Raw genomic sequence first — 18,976 nt, 5'->3', positions numbered from 1 at the left:
TCCATTGGCCGCATGACTCCACGCCCCTATCTTCCATTGGTCGAGAGCCCCTCTCTCCGCGCTCCCATTGGCCAAGTCTGATCCGCGCTCCCATTGGCCAATCCCGCCCCGCCCCGCTCTCCCATTGGCCGCGGCGGGCGGCAGTGCGGGTGGCGCGGGGCGGGGCCGGGCCGGGCCGGCGGGGGCCCCGCCATGGCCCACTTCGAGACGCAGTACCAGCGCCTGGAGAGCTCCTCCACGGAGTCCCCCCCCGGCGGCGGGGACCTCCTCGTGCACGTCCCCGAGGGGGCCAAGTGTGAGCGGCGGCACTGGGAGCGGGGGGCCCGGCAGGGAGCGAGAGGAGGCGGGGACAGGGGGTGTCTGGGCTGGGACGGGGACAGGGACGGGGGGAGGCGGGGACAGGGGTGTCCGGGCCGGGACAGGGACGGTGGGAGCGGGCAGGGAGCGAAGGGAAGCGGGGACAGGAGGGAGCAGGCAGGGAGCGAGAAGGAGGCGGGGACAGAGGGTGCCTGGGCTGGGACAGCGACAGGGAGGGCATGCAGGGAGCGAGGGGAGGTGTCCGGGCTGGGCAGGGAGTCTGGGGACAGGAGGGGAGTGATACCAAAAATGCCGGCAAATCAACTCTCCAAGACTCATTTTGGAGTTTTAGAAAACAAGGGGCCTTTATCAGGCCTGGGCAACACGAGGTAGCGATTCTGTCGATCCTGTGCAGTGAGATAAGGGCTGAGCATGGAACAAATTTCCCACTTACATGGATGTATATAGATTTTCCCAGAAATCTTACACGTATTCTATTACTTCTGAAGGTGTAATTTTCATGTTATTGTGAACAGTCAAATCTCTGCTAATTTGGAGCCAGCTCCAAGCTCTGCCTGACTTTGCATTTGAGACAGGGAAATGCAGCAAACAGCAGGAATTACAGAAAAAGGTGCATCTGTTCAGCACAGACTGTGCTGAACACGAGACGTAACAGTGTCTGGAAGAACACTGAAAAAACATGCCATAAGAAAACCTATGCTCTTGGAGGGGTATTCTGTCTAACTTTCAACAAATACAGTTACTTGGATGCCCTTAACTCTACTACTGCTTAAATCAAAATATTCCACTTTTTGTAGTAATAACTACTTCTTATATCAAGGTGGGGCGAGGCTGGCACTGGGGGTGGGCACTGTGGGACCAGGGTGAGGTCGAGGAGGCGCCCCACACATGGGAAGGCTGGGGATGCCCTTCACCCTGGCCTTTTCCTTCCCTCAGCTCCATGGCATCACATCGAGAACCTGGACCTCTTCTTCTCTCGCATATCCTTTTGCAGGGAGGGATGTGCGTCACTGCCTCCCGCACTCCCCCAGTGCTTGTGGAGATGCTGGGAATGGTGTAATTGGGAGCTCGGGCAGCGTCTGCCCTGGCCCGTAGGATGCCACACAGCTCCAGAGGAGCTTGGGGGGCCAGGGAGAGGCAGAACCCTGATGCTCATGGGGTGCTGTAACCCAGCATTGAGGGGTCAGGTTCTTTTCAGGATCCTTGGCTGGATGATGGTGGCACTAAGTTGCACTTATGATTAACGCTTCACTTTCTTGTGGATTTTATGATTAGCATAGGATGGAGTTTATAATCAGAATACCACAGAATGTGGGTTAACAGTATCAGTGTAATACAGTTTTATAGGCAGCATAACACTAAATGTGATAGCATTACTCAGCTTATGATTTCCAGTCGCCTGCATTCTCTGCAGATCAGGTCAGATCTTAACATGGGGCTTGCTGTGTCAGTCTTAACAGTCATAATCTAGACTAAAAAAAATGTATAAAAGAATACGAGTGTTTGCTCAATCCTCAGAGGAAGCAGGTGACGGTGGGGGTGTCTCTGGCTCCTGGGCGCTCCTGGGTATCACTGTCCAGCAGCAGTTGTGGTCTGAGTTCCCACTTAGGACTTGTACCTCCTTGGTTTTATGGACAGTGCTACGTGCAGTTATGCTTCCCTTTTCTGTGACAGGGTCATTGCCACCACCAGGTTGGCTGGGTGCCTGAGATCTTCAAGGCCAGCAGGGAAGGCAGTAATGGGCCTGATGCCCAGGAATCTTGAGTCTGGTGGGGAGGGGAAGAAGAAATCTGTTTTTGTTTATCTACGCAGCTCATAGGACCTTCTGGGCCTGGTGATAAGGGAAAAGCAACCAATGTGTGACCCACTTGGTCACAGAGAATGGCTGCTTACCTTATAAAGTGGCATTAGTTACGCTAACCAGATTGCCAGGGGTTAGGAGCAGGGTGTACTGGTCATGTGTGCTGGGGGTATTAGGTGCATTTTTGCCTGTCTCTGTGTTGTCCTGTCCCCTGTGGTGCAGTGTGAGGGGAGGCCGAGCTTGTCCTCTGTGCTAGAACTGACCTCCTCTTCTGGCTCTTGAAGGAGGGGTAAAAAGGTGCTTAGATGAGCCAAGTCCTCTTACCCCAGCTGTGCTTTACCTGGGCAGAGTGTATTTCCCTGCAGAGGAGAACCAGCTTGCTTATGAGTTGAGATGGGAGGGGGTATCCGTTGGTTGTGGATGGACAGACACTTGGCTGGGGAGCTGCAGGTGCCAATGGGACAGAAGTCTCTCCATCCTTTACCAGAGCTCCAAGCTGTACTCCTTGACTGTAGCTTTCACATCTATAACCTGCATCAGAAGAATGGCTTCACCTGCATGCTCATTGGAGAGATCTTTGAGCTCATGTAAGTTCAGGTTCTCCCTCTGTTTGGGAACAGCCACAAGAATTTGCTGAGCCTCTGCAACTGAGTGGGTGGAAGGATTCGCTTTACAGTGTCCTGTCTCCCCTTTATTAGGGTTTTCTGTGTCCCAAACCTGTATTATACTTCAAGGAACTGGTGTCCTTGAGCTTTACTGCCGACATGATATGTGACCCTGCCTGCTTTGTGTGTTGGGGGCCAGAAAGGTGATTCCCTCATGCCTGCTCCGTTTTTCCACAGGCAGTTCATCTTCGTGGTGGCATTCACTACCTTTCTTATTAGCTGCGTTGATTACGATATCCTTTTTGCCAACAAAGCAGTGAATCACAGCCAGCATCCTAGTGAGCCCATTAAGGTGACTCTTCCAGATGCCTTCCTGCTTCCAAATGTTTGCAGTGCGAGGTAAGGGCAACACAGGGTATGTCAGCCACTGCTCTTGCTTTCCTGGGAACTCGGGGCACCTGCCCGGGCCTGTCTCTCACTAATTGCCTCTTCTTGCTTGCAGAATCCAGGCAAACAGCTTCCTCATCTGCATCCTGGTGATAGCTGGAGTTTTCTGGATCCACCGACTTGTCAAGTTTATCTACAACATTTGCTGCTACTGGGAGATTCACTCCTTCTACATCAATGCCCTCAAAATCCCCATGGTGAGTAGCTGGGCCAAGGACTGTGTACGAGACTGCTGAGGAGTGCCTTCACTCCACTTTGGAGCCAGCTTCTCTGAGAGACCTGTTTTGTTCTTCCCTCTGCTCCATAAGGATGTGTCTCCTTTCAGTCTCTCCAGCAGCCAAGTTATTTCATGTTAAGCTCTCTCTTGCACATGTATCCTAGTCCAGAGTCCTTGTTCTGATGAACAACATCAAAAAACACAATTTTGAGTGCCTTGAGAAAGGTGGGGTGAGCCAGGAGGCTCGATTTGTCCCCAGCTTTTCTTCAGGCTCCCTTTGGGACACTGCTTAAGTCCCTTCCACTGTTCCTGTCTCCCTGTTGACTCCCAAGTAGCAGGGACCCGTGGGAGCATGGAGCTGTATCCATGCCTGCAAGGCAGCTGGCATGTGAGTGGCTGGGAAACAGTCATCTATCTGTAGGACCCGTGGGAGCATGGAGCTGTATCCATGCCTGCAAGGCAGCTGGCGTGTGAGTGGCACCAGGGGAAGGTGTAGGGTTTGCTTGCTGCAGGCTGAAGCGCAGTGCAGGGAGAGGCCTTGTCAGCCCACTGAGGTGTGTGCTGGGTCCTGCTATTTGAGTGGGCTTGGTCCAGCCTCCATCCCTGGACACATCCTGCCTCTAACCTTGCCACTTGTCTCCTTCCAGTCCACCCTGCCATACTTCACCTGGCAGGAGGTGCAGGCCCGCATTGTGCAGATCCAGAAGGAGCACCAGATCTGCATCCACAAGAAGGAGCTGACAGAGCTGGACATCTATCACCGCATCCTCCGCTTCAAGAACTACATGGTGGCCATGGTGAACAAGTCGCTGCTGCCCATCCGCTTCCGCCTGCCCCTGCTGGGAGACACTGTCTTCTACACGCGTGGGCTCAAGTACAACTTTGAGCTTATCTTCTTCTGGGGGCCTGGCTCCCTCTTTGAGAACGAGTGGAGCCTGAAGGCTGAGTACAAGCGGGCCGGGAACCGCCTGGAGCTGGCTGAGAAGCTCAGCACTCGCATTCTCTGGATTGGCATTGCTAACTTCCTCCTCTGCCCCCTCATCCTCATCTGGCAGATCCTCTACGCCTTCTTCAGCTACACGGAGATCCTGAAGCGGGAGCCGGGGAGCCTGGGAGCCCGCTGCTGGTCTCTCTACGGCCGCTGTTACCTCCGTCACTTCAATGAGCTGGATCACGAACTGCAGTCACGCCTCAGCAAGGGGTACAAGCCAGCTTCCAAGTACATGAACTGCTTTATCTCCCCACTTCTCACCATCGTGGCCAAGAACGTGGCCTTCTTTGCTGGCTCCATCCTGGCTGTCCTCATCGCTCTCACCATCTATGATGAGGACGTGTTGGCAGTCGAGCATGTCCTGACCACAGTCACCCTGCTTGGGGTGGGCGTCACGGTGTGCAGGTGAGGTGGGTCTGTGCTGCCCCTGTGCTCCTGGCAGCACCGTGGGGCTGATGGTTGTCCGTGCAAACGTGCATCTTTGGTTGCAAGGAGATGTGAATCTGAGTCAGGGGCATGGCTAGGGAGAGCCAGGGGCAGGCAGGAAAATGGGTGTAGTGGTGACTTTGGGTACAGGGGCTGTGTGATGTGAGGGGTGTTGCTGGAGCTGCACAGCAGCATCAAGGACTGGGCTGGCAGGAAGGTTTGGCTGGGACATGAAGGCTTCAGGTGGAGCAGTGGTATGGGCTAGTCACCCTGCCCTCCCAGGGCAAGATCTCCCAGGAAATGAGTAATGCCATGCTGTTTCCCTGTCCTGTCCTTCAGGTCTTTCATCCCTGACCAGCACCTGGTGTTTTGCCCAGAGCAGCTGCTGCGAGTCATCTTGGCGCACATCCACTACATGCCTGACCACTGGCAGGGCAACGCCCACCGCTACGAGACCAGGGATGAGTTTGCCCAGCTTTTCCAGTACAAAGCGGTGAGCTTGGCTTGCACGGGGCTGGGATGGTGATTCACCTCCATCCCAGCAGGAGGAAGAACCTGCCAGATTGCTGAACAGCTCCTGGGCTGGCAGAGGAACAAGGCAGCTTTACCAGAGACACGCTGTCCTAGAAGATGGGCTAGACCTAGGGGCTGGTTTGGGGATTGTGGCGTTTTTGGCATCCTCGGGTTTGCACTGAGCCCACCATCTCTGTGCTCAGGTCTTCATCCTGGAGGAACTCCTGAGTCCCATCATTACCCCCTTGATCCTCATTGTCTGCCTGCGCCCCAAGTCCTTGGACATCGTTGACTTCTTCCGCAATTTCACCGTGGAGGTGGTGGGCGTGGGTGACACCTGCTCCTTTGCCCAGATGGATGTGCGCCAGCATGGCCACCCAGCGGTAGGTCCCATGGGTGCTGGGAGAGCCTCGTGGGCTCTGCACTGGTATGTCTGGTCCTTTAGACACAGGAGAGGCTGTAATTCCCCACTCTCGGCAGTCCACAGCCCAGCCGCCTGCCTCTCTGCCAGGTGTCTGGGGCTGCCAGCGCAAGTCACCAGCCCCAGAAGGTTCTTGTGGCCTAGCTGTGATCATTAACCTGATATTTTGTGAGCCAGAATTTGTCATTTCTTTGTCCGATGTCCTTACCTGTCTTCACAACCGAGAGTCCTGTATCCTCAGGAGAGAGGAGTAGGGATATTTAGACACTTAGAAAGCGCAGCCGCTGAGAACTGACGTAGAGAAGCTGGGCTGCCCATGCTCAGGAGGGAGGCAGCCTCAGGAAGATGGGAAGCATTTTCCATTATGTAAAATCTAGTGCAGAGTTAAAAGGGATCTATCTATCTATTTCCTGTGCCTGGGAATTGAGGTTACTTGTCAGGAGGGACTCCCTAGTGACAGAGCCATGAACTAGAGAGGGGGTGGATTCACTGTGGCAGGAAGCTCTTAGGAACAGTCATTTGTTGGCTGTAGCTTCTCCTGCTGCAAGTGGGAGAGTGCAGGACAAGGCTTTCAGCTCAGTGTTTTGTGACTGGCTCCCATCTTTCCTGTTCCTTTGCAACAATCCATGTTCTGGGCAGGAGGCGGAAGGCGCTGTGCTTGCTGCTTCTGCCCTGGGCTGTGAGGGCTGAACTAGTGCAGAGGTTTTGGTGTCATGCCTGCTCCGTGTGGAGCTGAGGCCCAGTGTTGGCATGCTTTGCCCATAATGACTGCAGGATTCCCAGGTCCAGCTGGGGACAAACCCTCTCCCTCATTCTCTGTCTGTGTTCTGCAGTGGATGTCAGCAGGAAAGACGGAAGCCTCCATTTACCAGCAGGCCGAGGATGGCAAGACGGAGCTGTCCCTCATGCACTTTGCCATCACCAACCCCAAGTGGCAGCCGCCCCGCGAGAGCACGGCCTTCATTGGTTTCCTGAAGGAGCGGGTGCACAGGGACAGCAGCGTGGCACTGGCTCAGCAGGCTGTGCTCCCCGAAAACGCTCTCTTTAGCTCCATCCAGTCGCTGCAGTCAGAATCAGAGGTGCCCAGGTTTGGGGGGTTGTGGGGTGTTCCTGAGGTGCTTGCTGGGTGCTGGCAAGCTGACAATCAGGCCCTCTGGGCAATTCTGGGGATGCAAATGTGATAAATCAGCACTAGCTGGGACAGTGGCTGGGTGTCTGGGGAAGGCAGCAGGCTGTACTTGGACCCTGTAAGGCGGGAGAGGGGCTGAGAGAGCTGGGGTGCCTTGGTTCTGTGTTGCTGGTGGGGATCAGGCCTCCAGATCTGCACAGGACAGTGATTCTCTCCCTTTCAACCTTGCAGCCTCACAGCCTGATTGCCAATGTGATAGCAGGCTCCTCAGTACTGGGCTTCCACATGAGCCGGGATGGACAGGCCTCCCGCCATCTCTCTGAAGTGGCCTCGGCCCTGCGTTCCTTCTCCCCACTCCAGTCTGCCCAGCAGCCTCCCAGTGGCTTCCAGACTGCAGGAAGGGATGGAGAGGGATCCCAGCCTCGGGGCACCGGTGCCATGACTGCCTCTGGGTAAGCTGCAGGCTGGAGGGAAGTGGCTGGACACGTTGCAGGTTTCTTAAACCCTTGTCCAGTTGTCATCCTGTTGTCTTAGGTGCATGGTGACGTTTGTCTCTGCAGCCTGGGACAGCAAGGGACACGTTCATAAGCCGAGTTAGGCCTAGGTGCTTAGGCTGGCCCCAAAGGGACAGTGTTGGAGTTCTGATGTTCTCCTGTAGGCACCGCTGTGGTGAGAAACCCCTGGGAGGGAAGCAGCAGTGCCGTAGCAGGGTGGGTCATCGCATGCCTCTGAGGAGATGGCACAGAGGGCCTGTTCCTACCCAGCCCAGGAGTGGGTCTCAGCAAGCCTGACATTAGAGCAGAGAGGGGCTGGGCAGTGTGGAGGATGCCTGGGCGGCAAACGCCACTGTGTGTCCCATGGCAGTGCCGATGCGAGGACCGTGAGCTCGGGGAGCAGCGCCTGGGAGGGTCAGCTGCAGAGCATGATCCTGTCGGAGTACGCCTCCACTGAGATGAGTCTCCATGCACTCTACATGCATGAGGTGAGTATCCTGGAGCTGGGCCAGCCAACAGGGTGCGGGGCCAGGGCCGGCGGGCCCCTGTGTGAGGGAGAGCCGAGGCCGGTGTTTGTACAGTGCTGGGGAGTGGGTGTGTTCAGGCACCTGGGCTCTCCCACACAGCTGACTCACTCGTGTTTTGGCCTGCAGTTGCACAAGCAGCAAGCCCAGCTGGAGCCCGAGCGACACACTTGGCACCGTCGAGAGAGCGATGAGAGTGGGGAGAGCGCCCATGAGGAGCTGGATGCTCAGCGGGGTGCCTCTGTCCCCATCCCACGCTCTGCCAGCTACCCCTTCTCTTCGCCACGGCAGCCTGCCGAGGAGACAGCCACGCTGCAGACCGGCTTCCAGCGGCGATATGGTGGCATCACAGGTATGAGAAACAGGGCAGAGGTCTGAGCTCCGGGTCAGAGCCCGTGTCCGATGCCTTGTATGGACTGGCACGAGCAGCCTACTTGCTCCTGAAGATCTGACAGTCCCCCAGGTAGCTAATCTTCTTCTTTGCCTCTCCTGCAGACCCGGGCACAGTACACAGAGCCCCATCACACTTCTCCCGTCTCCCTCTGGGAGGCTGGGCTGAGGACGGGCAGTCAGCAAGACACCCAGAGCCCGTGCCGGAGGAGAGCTCAGAGGATGAGCTTCCACCGCAGATCCACAAGGTAAGGGTGAAGGCTGTGGTTGAGAGGGAACACGTGGACTTAGGATGGTCATGATAGGTGCCACATCCCCTCTCTGTCTTGCAGGTATAGCCTTGTAGACTGGGGATCTCGTGGGGTTTGCAGACTGGGAGCCACCTGGGCAGCAGGATGTGGCATCAGCCTGATTCTTCTCCTGTCCTGAGTGGACAGGATAGTCCTGGGCTCCATTTTGTTGCCATCAATTGCCGAAGAGACAAAACTGCCAGGCCGGTGGCTTTGCGGTGGCACTTTGTGTCCAACCGTGTGTCAAGTCAACGCCACTCTGACTCTTGTGAGGTGAATGGGTGTGTGAGTACATACTTGTCTCTGTGTTCACATCTGTGTCGTCCATGTTGGAGAACCGCTGCAGAGCCTGCCGAGGCTAACATGACAGGACGAGCAGTGGGGAGCTGCAGACTGGCTTGGAGGTGGCAGCAGCAGCTGCTGTTGGAAGGGATGTGAGATGGCACCAGCTCTGCATGTCTGCCTGCAGCTGGGACCCGCCTCCAAAATGAAGGCAGGAGCTGTGGAGTGGGGTCAAGCTCAGCCTAGAACACCACACCTGCCCTGCCTGCAGCCCTGGAGAGGTGCCCAGGACCACATTCACCCTCCTGGAGAGGACCAGTGTTGTGCCCTTCAGTCCAGAGCAGGACAGCAATGGAGCAGTTTCCCACCCCTCTGCCCCAGCACCCTGCAGAGGGATGGCCCCCGGCTGCTGGTGGTGCGGGTAAAGGTGGGATCTGGAGCTAGTGGGAACAGCTCTGTCCAGGACCTGGGGATGCTGTAGCTCTTCCTTAACTCCCATGACAGCTGCCTCATCCCTATCATGCAAGGAAGGGTCTGTGCGGCCCCTGACATCCCTCCCAGGTGGCAGCTTCTGTGCCATGCTAGGGCAGCATCCTCCCCCCATACGGCACCCATGGAATACAGGCTGCTAGCAGGCCCTCCTGCAGTGCCAAAGACAGCCCAGGGGTGGGACAGCCTGGCATCTCCAGGGAGTGCTCGCAGCCTGCTTGGAGTCCACCCTGAAGGTCTTGTGCTCTGTGTATTGGTTCCCTTCCCCCAGGCATGATGAAGGCCTTTTCTCCATGCCTAGGCTGTGGTGCACCGGCTCTGGCATCCTGATATAGCTGTTGCTGTGGCATTGGGCTTTTCCTCTTTCCCAAACAATGGCTTTGGTGCATCTCGCCTGGGGTCTCCCAGCTCCTCCTTCTCTCTTGAAACTGTTCCTTTGCTTGCAACATGGCTTTGGCTGCTGTGGAGATCATGTACCAAGCAGCTGGCTCATGCTTGGGGCAGGGCAAGGAGGGATGCCCCCATCCCAGAAGGGAGAGGCAAACCCCAGCCCTGCCCTGGGGATGGTGCTAGATCCGGATCCTGGCTGTGCAGCGTGGCCTCAGACAAGAGCTTCCCACCATTGTTCCAACTTCCCCTCTCTCCCAGTGGCCGCTTGTGCATCCCAGTGAACCCCTGCCAGGCTTTGCTTTCCCCTCTCTCTCGCTGCCTCTGGCAGGGGCTGCTTGCTTTTGCCGTGCCCTTGGTGAGCACCGCAGGCCCTCCTCTGCCATCCCTGGAGTCCAGGGCCTCCCTCTTCCCCTGCCAGGGTTGTTGCCCTCTGCCTTTTGATCCCAGGCTGGGCACGTGCTGCGGAGCGGCTGCTCCCTGCGCTGCAGGGCCACACGCACCCAGCCAGCCAGGCAGGGGCAGGGCTGGGTTGCTCATGCAGGGTAGGGCTCTTCAGGGGTGGTGGGCTCCCTGCTGCGATGGGGTGGGATGTTCCGGAGCTGTGGCTGCTCCGGGGTCTGCAAGAGACCAGCACAGCTGAAGTCAGGGCTGAGCTGGGCTGCAGACCTGGGTGCTGCTGGGGTCCTCCCACAGAGGAGCAGCTGCACTGACCCTGCAGCACGTCCAGCTTGGGGCTGTCAGGGCATGGCAAAAGGAAATAGAAGGGAAATTTCCCAGGAACCTAAGCTTTCCAGTGGCTTCCCAGGCGCCTGGGATGCTGCCCTGCATGGAGATGAGCTTCCCCTAGAGCTGTGGGATGCTGCATCCGAGAGCGTCCCGGCAGAGCTGATCTCCAGGCTGAGCGGCGGAAGGCTGGCAGAGCCCTTGGGCAGGAGGGAAGTCCTGGGGCAGCCCTGGGACGGCAGGAGAGAGGCTGGGCAGGAGCCGGCCAGAGTCCTTGCCGCATGTTGTGCTTGTGTCGTCAGTGTCCCATGTGCATGGCGAGCCACTCTTCCTCATCTCCCGGAGCGTGCGGGTGCCGGGGTCCCGGGGAGCGCGGTGTCGCGTCCCGTGCCCTGGCTGTACAGCTGTAATCGCCATTGAATAAAGACGGGGTGCATCTTCTCTGCCCGCCTCCGCGTCTTCTTCAGCCCACGAGGAGGCCGGGCGGGCTGCGGCGCTGGCAGCTCCCGGGGCCGGGGGGGCTATATTTATCCCGGGAGCGCAGCCCCGTCCTGCCTGACCTCTGCGGCAGGCGCGGCCCTGGCCGGGGCTATCGCGGCTCCGCACGGCGGGGCTGGCGGCGGCGATAAGCCGGGCTGCGGGACTGCCGGCACCGCCCCGGTCCCTGCGTGGGGTGGGTCCGTGCAACACCGGAGGGAGGAAAAACACCGGGGGACACGCACACACCGGTCCCCGTGGGACACATCGGTGCCCGGGTGAGGGGACACGCCGGGAAGGGACACACACGGGTGCCCGGGGGAGGGGACAGACCGGCAGGGGACGCGCAGGGGTGCCCGGGAGAGGGGACACAGCGGTGCCCGTGAGACACACCGGTGGCCGGGAAGGGACACGCAGGGGTGCCCAGGGAAGGGGACACACCGGGAGGGGACACGCAGAGATGCCCGGGGAAGGGGACACACCGGGAGGGGACACGCAGGGATGCCCGGGGAGGGGACAGACCGGGAGGGAACGCGCAGGGGTGCCGGGGGAGGGGACAGACCGGGAGGGAACGCGCAGGGGTGCCGGGGGAGGGGACTCGGCGGGGCCCGGGGCGGGGCGCAGGATCCCGGCGCGGGGCGGGGCCCGGGCAGTGGCGGCGGCGGCGCGGGGCTGCGGAGCGGCCGGGACCGGCGGGGCCGGCGCAGGTGAGCGGGCGGGGGGCGAGCGGCACCGCCTGCCCTCGCCCCGAGTGCGATTCCCGGGCATGACAGCCCCCGCGGGTCCCCCGCGTTTCCCCTGCGCCCCCTCGCTTCCCCCCCCACCCCTGGCACTGCCTCTGCGATGTCCCACTCACTCTCCCCACCGGCCCCAGCTCCCCGCTGCCCTCCCGTCCCTGCCTCCCGTGCCAGAGCGCACCCCAAAGGCCCGGTGCAGCGTTTCCCCCCATCCAGGGCACCTCCAGGGCCCCCGAGCGGGTCCTGGCACGGTGCTGCTTACGTCCATCCCCGTGCAAAGCTGGCCCTGCGTGTGTTGCACGCAGCCTGTCCCACATGTCCGTGTCCAGGGGTGCTTTGACCCGTCCCTGTGGGTACCCGGTGTCCCCCCGTGTCCTCGGCCTGTCCCCTTGTATTTCCCGGCATCTTCCCTGCGCCTCTTTGCATTACCTGACTCCCCCGGCACTGCCTCTGCAGTGTCCCAATTGCTCCCCTCCTTCTTCCCCATCATTTCCAGCTCCTCACTGCCCTCCCATCCCTGCCCCCCATGTCCGAGTGCACCCCAAGGGCCCACAGGCAGGTCCTGACACAGTGCTGCTCAAGTACATCCCCGTGCAAAGCTGGCCCTGTGTGTGTTGCACGCAGCCTGTCCGTCGTGTCCATGTCCAGGGGTGCTTTCCAAGTCCCTGTGAGTACCCGCCTCTGCTCAGCCATGCCATCCCGCCACGGGGACCCCATTCCTGCCATATCCAACAGTCCATCCTGAGACTACTCCAGTCCCTCTTCTCTCTGCAGCCAGTGACCTGCCAGGATGGCGGTGCTGGAGGGCTACTGTGAGGGCAACAGCTCCATCGCCCAGGCCTGGGTCCAGCAGGGCTTCCAGCCTTGCTTCTTCTTCACACTGGTGCCAGCCGTGCTGCTGAGCGTCTGCCTGCTGCTGGGTGCCCTGCAGTATGCCTGCTACGTCCGCTTTGGCCGTGCTATGGAGCCCAAGTACATTCCCCGCTCCCGCCTCTACCATGGCCAGGTCCTGCTGTCCCTACTTCTAGCCCTGCAGCCCTTTGGTGCGCTGCTGTGGCAAGCAGAGGGTCCTGGACGGCTCTATGGGTACATGTTGCTGCACGCCTGCCTCTGGGCCCTCAGCTGGGGCTGTGCCGTAGCCCTTCTGCAGCTGGAGCACACGCGAGTGCTGACAAACGACCGGACACGGGGCCATGGCACTGTCCTCCTCCTCTTCTGGGCACTGGCCTTCGCCGCTGAGAACCTGACCCTGGTGTGCTGGAGGAGCCCGTTGTGGTGGTGGGCGCTGGAGGACACCAACCAGAAGGTGGGCTGGGGGTGCTGCGGGCATGGAAGGGGGGCTGTGGCCCTTTTGGGGGTGGGTGAGGGCTGCAGTCTTACAGTGCTGTGGTGGGGTGTGCATACTTCTAGGTTGCGCCCACGCGCCTGCTGCCTCTTGCAGCCCCGAGCCCAGCTATCGCACATCTTTCCATGCCCCCATCCAGCTCAGCTCCCATTTGCCCAGCCCGAGGTGCAGAGGTGGGGGGTGTCTGCCTTCTCCCCATGGTCCTTTACCCCCCTGCTCTCCCCAGGATAGGAGCACCCCAAGCTGTAGGGCACAGAGCCGGATGCAGTAGGGAGGAAGCAAGGGGCCTGGGTGCTGCCTGAGGTGCTGTGCTCAGCCAGGAGGTCCTGATGAGCTGTGCGGGGTGTCTCCTCTTCCCTGGCTGCACTGCACCCCATCCCTGTGACCTGCTCCTCGCTGCTCTCAGTTCATGCCCATCTCGTGCCTGGCTGGGCTGTGGTTCTGACCTTCAGCTTTCTGTCCAGGTGCAGTTTGGTTTCTGGCTGCTGCGTTACACCTGCACATTCATGCTCTTCATCCTGGGCATGAAGGCCCCAGGGCTGCCTCACAAGCCCTACATGCTGCTTGTCAACGAGGAGGAGCGGGATGTGGAGAGCAGCCAGGTGAGTCCCTGGGCTGGAGCAGCCAGGGAGGACGTGGGGACAAAATGGTAATGCAGCTTCCCTGGCATCAGCATCTTCAGGAGACTGGGAAGGAGTGAGCTTTAAGGCTGCCCAACCTCCCTTCCCGCTGCCAGCAAGATTTGGCCCTGCTGGGAGGATAAAGCAAGGACCCTGGGAGGACGGGGCTGGTTTTCTTAGTGGGATGTTCCCCAGGGCCATTGCCAGTGGGCTGGAGTGCCAGGATGGTGACTCCTTGCTCTGCTATCCACCAGCCACTCCTGCCTGACACTGGCAGGACCACCTCCACCTGGAAGGATTTCCGGAGGAAGCTGTGGCTGCTGGTGCCGTACATGTGGCCGAAGGGCAACCGCATGCTGCAGGTGCTGGTGCTGTTCTGCATGGCGCTCATGGGGCTGGAGCGGGCCGTCAACGTCTTCGTCCCCATCTACTACAAAAATATTGGTGAGACATGCAGAGCTCTGTGTGTGAGGCTGCCCACGGCCTCACCAAGTGTTGCCAGGAGTCAGGGACCAGCTCTGGGTGCTGGGACTGGTTGCCACGGGGCACCTGGAGATGCTCTCTGCCTGTCTGCCCTGATCCTTGTTGTCCTCTCCCTAGTGAACGACCTGACAGAGGGCGTTCCCTGGCGTACTGTGGCCTGGACTGTCTGCATCTATGTGGGGCTGAAGTTCCTGCAGGGTGGAGGTGCTGGTAAGGACCACTGAGGAGGGCAGGGAGAGACAGCATGAGGCGCACAGAGTCAGGGCTGGTGGGGCTGGGAATGCCGTTATGACCCATCACTGCTGCTCTGTCTTGGGAGCAGCAACCAAGGCTGGTCCTGTGTTGGGGACGGCAGGGTGGCCCACCCCAAATCCCTCTTTGTCAGCTGGGCTTTCTGAGCTAGCTGCATGCTCCAGTGATGCCAATCCCTGCTGACCATCCTGTGGTGCCCCACAGGCTCCACAGGCTTCGTGAGCAACCTGCGCACCTTCCTGTGGCTGTGGGTGCAGCAGTTCACCAACCGGCAGGTGCAGGTGCAGCTTTTTGCCCACCTGCACGGCCTGTCCCTGCGCTGGCACCTGGGGCGCCGCACCGGTGAGGTCCTGCGCAGCGTGGATCGAGGCACCAGCAGCATCAACAGCCTTCTCAGGTCAGAGTGTGCTCGCGGCAGGCAGGGACCGGTTGGGCAGCCTCACTGGGCCAGGCTGATGTGCCGTCCCTCTTCCTGCCCTCAGCTACATCGTCTTCAGCATCGTCCCCACCATTGCGGACATTGTCATCAGCATAGTTTACTTCACCTCGGTCTTCAGTGCCTGGTTTGGCCTCATCATCTTTGTGTGTATGAGCCTCTACCTGAGTGAGTGGGAGTCAGGGTGCAGGGGTGTGGGGCCAAGCTGTGGGTCAGCAGGCACCTGCTGACACAGGCCCCTCCTGCCCACAGCTCTGACCATCTTCATCACCGAGTGGAGGACCAAGTACCGTCGGGACATGAACACACGGGATAATGAGGCCAAGTCCCGGGCTGTGGATTCGCTCCTCAATTTTGAGACGGTACTGTAGGTGGTGGTGGGTTGTCGAGCACTGCCTGGCACTGGGGGAGTCTGATCTGGGCGCTGATCCTGGCTCTGCATCCTGCAGGTGAAGTACTACAACGCAGAGAGCTATGAGGTGAACCGCTTCAACGATGCCATTGTCAAGTACCAGGTAAAGAGTGTTCAGCACTAGTAGGAGAGCTGCAGGGGAAGGAGCCGAGCCTCACGGGCAACTGTGGGAGGATGGAGCTCACTGTGGGTCTGGTTTGGAGGTGGCAGCAACCCAGAGGACCTTGCTTCTTCTAGGTCTCAGAGTGGAAGGTCAGTGCCTCCCTGGCCCTCCTTAACCAGACTCAGAACTTGGTCATCGGCCTGGGACTGCTGGCTGGGTCCCTGGTCTGTGCCTACTTTGTCACTGAAAACAAGCTGCAGGTAAGTCTGGGCTGTCCCCTGCCTGAGGTGGGGCCTCAGGGCTGGTGGTGACCGGCACCTCTCCCCTATCCCTTCCAGGTGGGGGACTTTGTTCTCTTTGGTACCTACATCATCCAGCTCTACACGCCGCTCAACTGGTTCGGGACTTACTACAGGTGAGGGAGCTGTAAGGGGTACGTTGGGTCCCTCTCCCAGGGGTGTCTGGGTTGGGATGTGCTCCCCCAAACCCTTCCCTCTGGTTTTTGCTCCCTTTCAGGATGATTCAGAACTCCTTTGTGGACATGGAAAACATGTTTGAGCTCTTCGATGAGGAACAGGAGGTAGGTGCCACTTTCCTGGACCTTGCTCCCTGGCATAGTCCTGTGGTCCTGCCCTGGGGAGGGGCTGGATCTGAGGCTGTCTCACTCTCTGGCAGGTGAAGGATGCAGTGAATGCCAGCGACCTGCGCTTGGAGGCTGGGCGGATCGAGTTTGAGAACGTGCACTTCAGCTACGTGGATGGGTAGGGGCAGCAGGCATGGGGTGGCATGGTGGGACAAGTCAAGCTATGGGGCCTGGCACAGGGATGTGGGGCAGGGGAGGTGGCCCTGAGCCTCTCTCCATATCCCTCTCCCAGGAAAGAAATCCTGCAGGATGTCTCTTTCTCCGTGATGCCTGGGCAGACCCTGGCCTTGGTGAGAACGGGACCTTGGGTGTGGGTTCACTGCTGGAGGCTGGGATGGGGGAAGAGGGGCTGCGAAGTACGGGAGTGTGAAGATCAGACCCTTAACGGGGCTGGCTCTTCCCTGCCCAGCCTCAGGCCTCCAGCAGCTGGGGGAGGTCTCTGGTGTCTCCAGGTCCCTTTACCTTCGTGTGCAGGTGGGACCTTCGGGCTCAGGGAAGAGCACCATTATCCGCCTGCTCTTCCGTTTCTACGACGTGCGAGGTGGTTGCATCCGCATCGATGGGCAGGACATCTCCCAGGTGAGGGTGGGGGCCCTCTAGGGACCAGTAGGGGTGGACACCATCTCCTCTGGTCCTCGCAGCACTGCTCAGCGTAGGCACCAGCATCTCCCTGGGGCAAGCGCAAGCACGCAGCCTCTTAGAAGGCTGACGTTTGTGCCTGGAGTGGGGCGAGTGGGATTATTGTGGGGACCCCAAGGCTGAAACCCTGGAAACTGACCAGGGCTCCCCAGCAAGCAGCAGGGTACCTCCACTGCAGGGTGGAGATGCAGCTGAGCCTGTGGCCCAGGGGAAACCCTGGAGCAGACACTTTGCGAGGAGCAGGCTGTTGGGCTCTCAGACGAGGGGTAGGATTAGGTTTTGGAGAGGTCTTTGTGATGTGTGTGTCTGGCTGAGCCCTCCTCTTGCTTCCCCAGGTGAAACAGGAATCGCTGCGCGCTCACATCGGGGTGGTGCCCCAGGACACCGTGCTCTTCAATGACACCATTGCCAACAATATCCGCTACGGACGGATCCTCGCCACTGACCAGGAGGTGCAGGAGGCAGCCCAGGCTGCTGATATCCACGATCGTATCCTTTCCTTCCCCGATGGTGAGACCCCTGCAGTGCCCTCCTTGCCTTCCTCTGCCATCCTGGGGTCCCCCATAACCTTATCAGTGCCCTCATGGGTGTCCTTGGGTGACATGAGCCAGCTAAACATGAGCCTGCAATGTGCCCTGGTGGCCAAGAAGGCAAATGGTACCCTGGGGTGCATTAAAAAGAGCATAGCAAGCAGGTCAAGGGAGTTTATCCTACACCTCTACTCTGTCCTAGTAATGCCATATCTGGAGTCCTGTGTCTGGTTCTGGATTCCACAGCTCAAGAAAGACAAAGAAGTACTGGAGAGAGTCCAGTGGAGGGCCACGAAGATGATCAGGGGACGGGAGCATCTCTCTTATGAGGAAAGGTTGAGAGACCCGTGTTTAGCGTGGAGAAGAGAAGACTGAGAGGGGATCTTATCAATGCTTATAAATATCTAAAGGGTGTGTGTCAAGAGGATGGGGCGAGACTCTGTTCAGTGGTGCCCAGCAACAGGACAAGGGGTAATGGGCACAAACTGGAGCACAAAAAGTTCCACCTCAATACGAGGCAAAACTTCTTTACTGTGAGGGTGCCAGAGCACTGGAACAGGCTGTTCGGAGAGGCTATGGAGTCTCCCTCAAAAGCCACCTGGATGTGTTCCTGTGCAACCTGCTGTAGGTGAACCTACTTTAGAAGGGTGGCTGGACTGGATGATCTCCAGAAGTCCCTTCCAACCCCGACCATTCTGTGATACCCCCAACAGGGTCACCTGTGCGACCCTGTGCCTTGCTTTAACACTCCCTGCTGCCTCTCCAGGGCTAATTCATCCCCTGGGCAGGGATGGGCTGAGGCTGCGCCAGGTGGCTGCATGGTCCCAGCAGGACCCCCCCATGCAGCAGAGCCCCAGTCCCCATCTCAGGTCTTGGAGCGTGCCAGTATAGCACCTTCCTGCCCTTGTGCCTGCAGGATACAACACACAGGTGGGAGAGCGGGGCTTGAAGCTGAGTGGGGGCGAGAAGCAGCGCGTTGCCATCGCACGCACCATCCTGAAGGGTCCTCACATCATCCTGCTGGATGAGGTAATGGCAGTGGCCCCCAGCCCAGCCTCCCTGCATTCTGCAGTGGCCCTGCCCCAGTGGCTGCCTGTGCCCCTTCCTCATGCCCTGCCTCTCACGCAGGCCACATCTGCACTCGACACAGAGACAGAGAGGAACATCCAGGCCTCCCTGGCCAAAGTCTGCGCATACCGCACCACCATCGTTGTTGCACATAGGTAGGTATTGGTGAAGGGGCTTATCTGGGAAGCGCTGAGCTCTGAGCTGGCCAGCCCCCTCAGAGGGACTCGCAGACCTGTCCTCCTGCGTGGGAGGCAACAGCCCCCCACGACTGCGGCTCCTTGTGCTCTGCAGACCCATCTGGGCCCTCTCCCCTGAGCCAGGATAACACTTTGCCTTTCCCTGCAGGCTCTCCACTGTGGTGGGCGCAGACCAGATCCTGGTGCTCAAGGACGGGCGCATCGCAGAGCGAGGGAGGTGAGCACACAGGGGTTGGTGATGTCTGCCTGTGGGGAACCCCTCCTTGGCTCTGGGGCCAGCTCAGGACCCTGCACCCCTCTGCTCTCCCTACAGGCATGAAGAGCTGCTGCAGAAGGGCGGTGTTTACGCCAGCATGTGGTTGCAGCAGCAGGCCGGGGATGAGGGCGAGAGCAAGGAACGCCGTACTGAGAAGCCCCCGAGCAGCATGAAGGATCCATGAGCATAGCTGGGGGCTCTGCTGTGACACTGACACGGGGCCCAGGCCCCCAAGCTGCTGAGGAGCCCTTTGCCAGCTGCAGGCGGGGGCCCCGTGTGCCCTGGGAGCTGCAGGGGCTGGGTTGGACACTCCACTACGTTTGTACCA

General features: G+C 59.3%; 2 protein-coding genes across 5 annotated transcripts; both read left to right on the top strand.

The window, feature by feature from the left end:
* The first annotated feature begins 137 nt into the window (after nt 1-137).
* ATG9A (autophagy related 9A) lies at nt 138-9,968 on the top strand. 2 transcript variants are annotated; one of them, XM_054070319.1, is made up of 14 exons: nt 138-295; nt 1,255-1,300; nt 2,644-2,706; nt 2,962-3,123; nt 3,227-3,368; nt 4,036-4,784; nt 5,145-5,298; nt 5,522-5,701; nt 6,573-6,818; nt 7,100-7,320; nt 7,733-7,850; nt 8,016-8,238; nt 8,382-8,524; nt 8,609-9,968. In XM_054070319.1, exons 1-14 carry the CDS (start codon nt 193-195, stop codon nt 8,612-8,614), a joined length of 2,556 nt encoding a protein of 851 aa, XP_053926294.1. In that variant the 5' UTR covers nt 138-192; the 3' UTR covers nt 8,615-9,968. The 2 variants fall into 2 exon arrangements, with proteins under 2 accessions (XP_053926294.1, XP_053926295.1); XM_054070320.1 differs by lacking the exon at nt 1,255-1,300 and having other exon boundaries at nt 193-295; nt 2,607-2,706.
* A 1,057-nt stretch (nt 9,969-11,025) lies between these two features.
* ABCB6 (ATP binding cassette subfamily B member 6 (Langereis blood group)) lies at nt 11,026-18,974 on the top strand. Of its 3 annotated transcripts, XM_054069298.1 has the most exons (21): nt 11,026-11,205; nt 12,161-12,331; nt 12,439-12,970; nt 13,474-13,611; nt 13,884-14,073; nt 14,230-14,322; nt 14,569-14,761; nt 14,847-14,968; nt 15,053-15,162; nt 15,250-15,315; nt 15,450-15,575; nt 15,654-15,730; nt 15,832-15,895; nt 15,991-16,076; nt 16,191-16,248; nt 16,433-16,537; nt 16,933-17,107; nt 18,044-18,156; nt 18,256-18,350; nt 18,541-18,609; nt 18,706-18,974. In XM_054069298.1, the coding sequence occupies exons 3-21, from the start codon at nt 12,455-12,457 to the stop codon at nt 18,830-18,832; spliced, it is 2,523 nt and encodes an 840-aa protein (XP_053925273.1). In that variant the 5' UTR covers nt 11,026-11,205; nt 12,161-12,331; nt 12,439-12,454; the 3' UTR covers nt 18,833-18,974. The 3 variants fall into 3 exon arrangements, with proteins under 3 accessions (XP_053925273.1, XP_053925271.1, XP_053925272.1); XM_054069296.1 differs by lacking the exon at nt 12,161-12,331; XM_054069297.1 differs by lacking the exons at nt 11,026-11,205; nt 12,161-12,331 and adding an exon at nt 11,542-11,634.
* Nucleotides 18,975-18,976: the final 2 nt, after the last annotated feature.

This window comes from Cuculus canorus, chromosome 6, assembly GCF_017976375.1.
Source record: "Cuculus canorus isolate bCucCan1 chromosome 6, bCucCan1.pri, whole genome shotgun sequence".
Classification (NCBI taxonomy): Eukaryota; Metazoa; Chordata; class Aves; order Cuculiformes; family Cuculidae; genus Cuculus; species Cuculus canorus.
The sequence above is the reverse complement of the archived record's forward strand: the minus strand, read 5'-3'. Positions and strand labels throughout refer to the sequence as shown.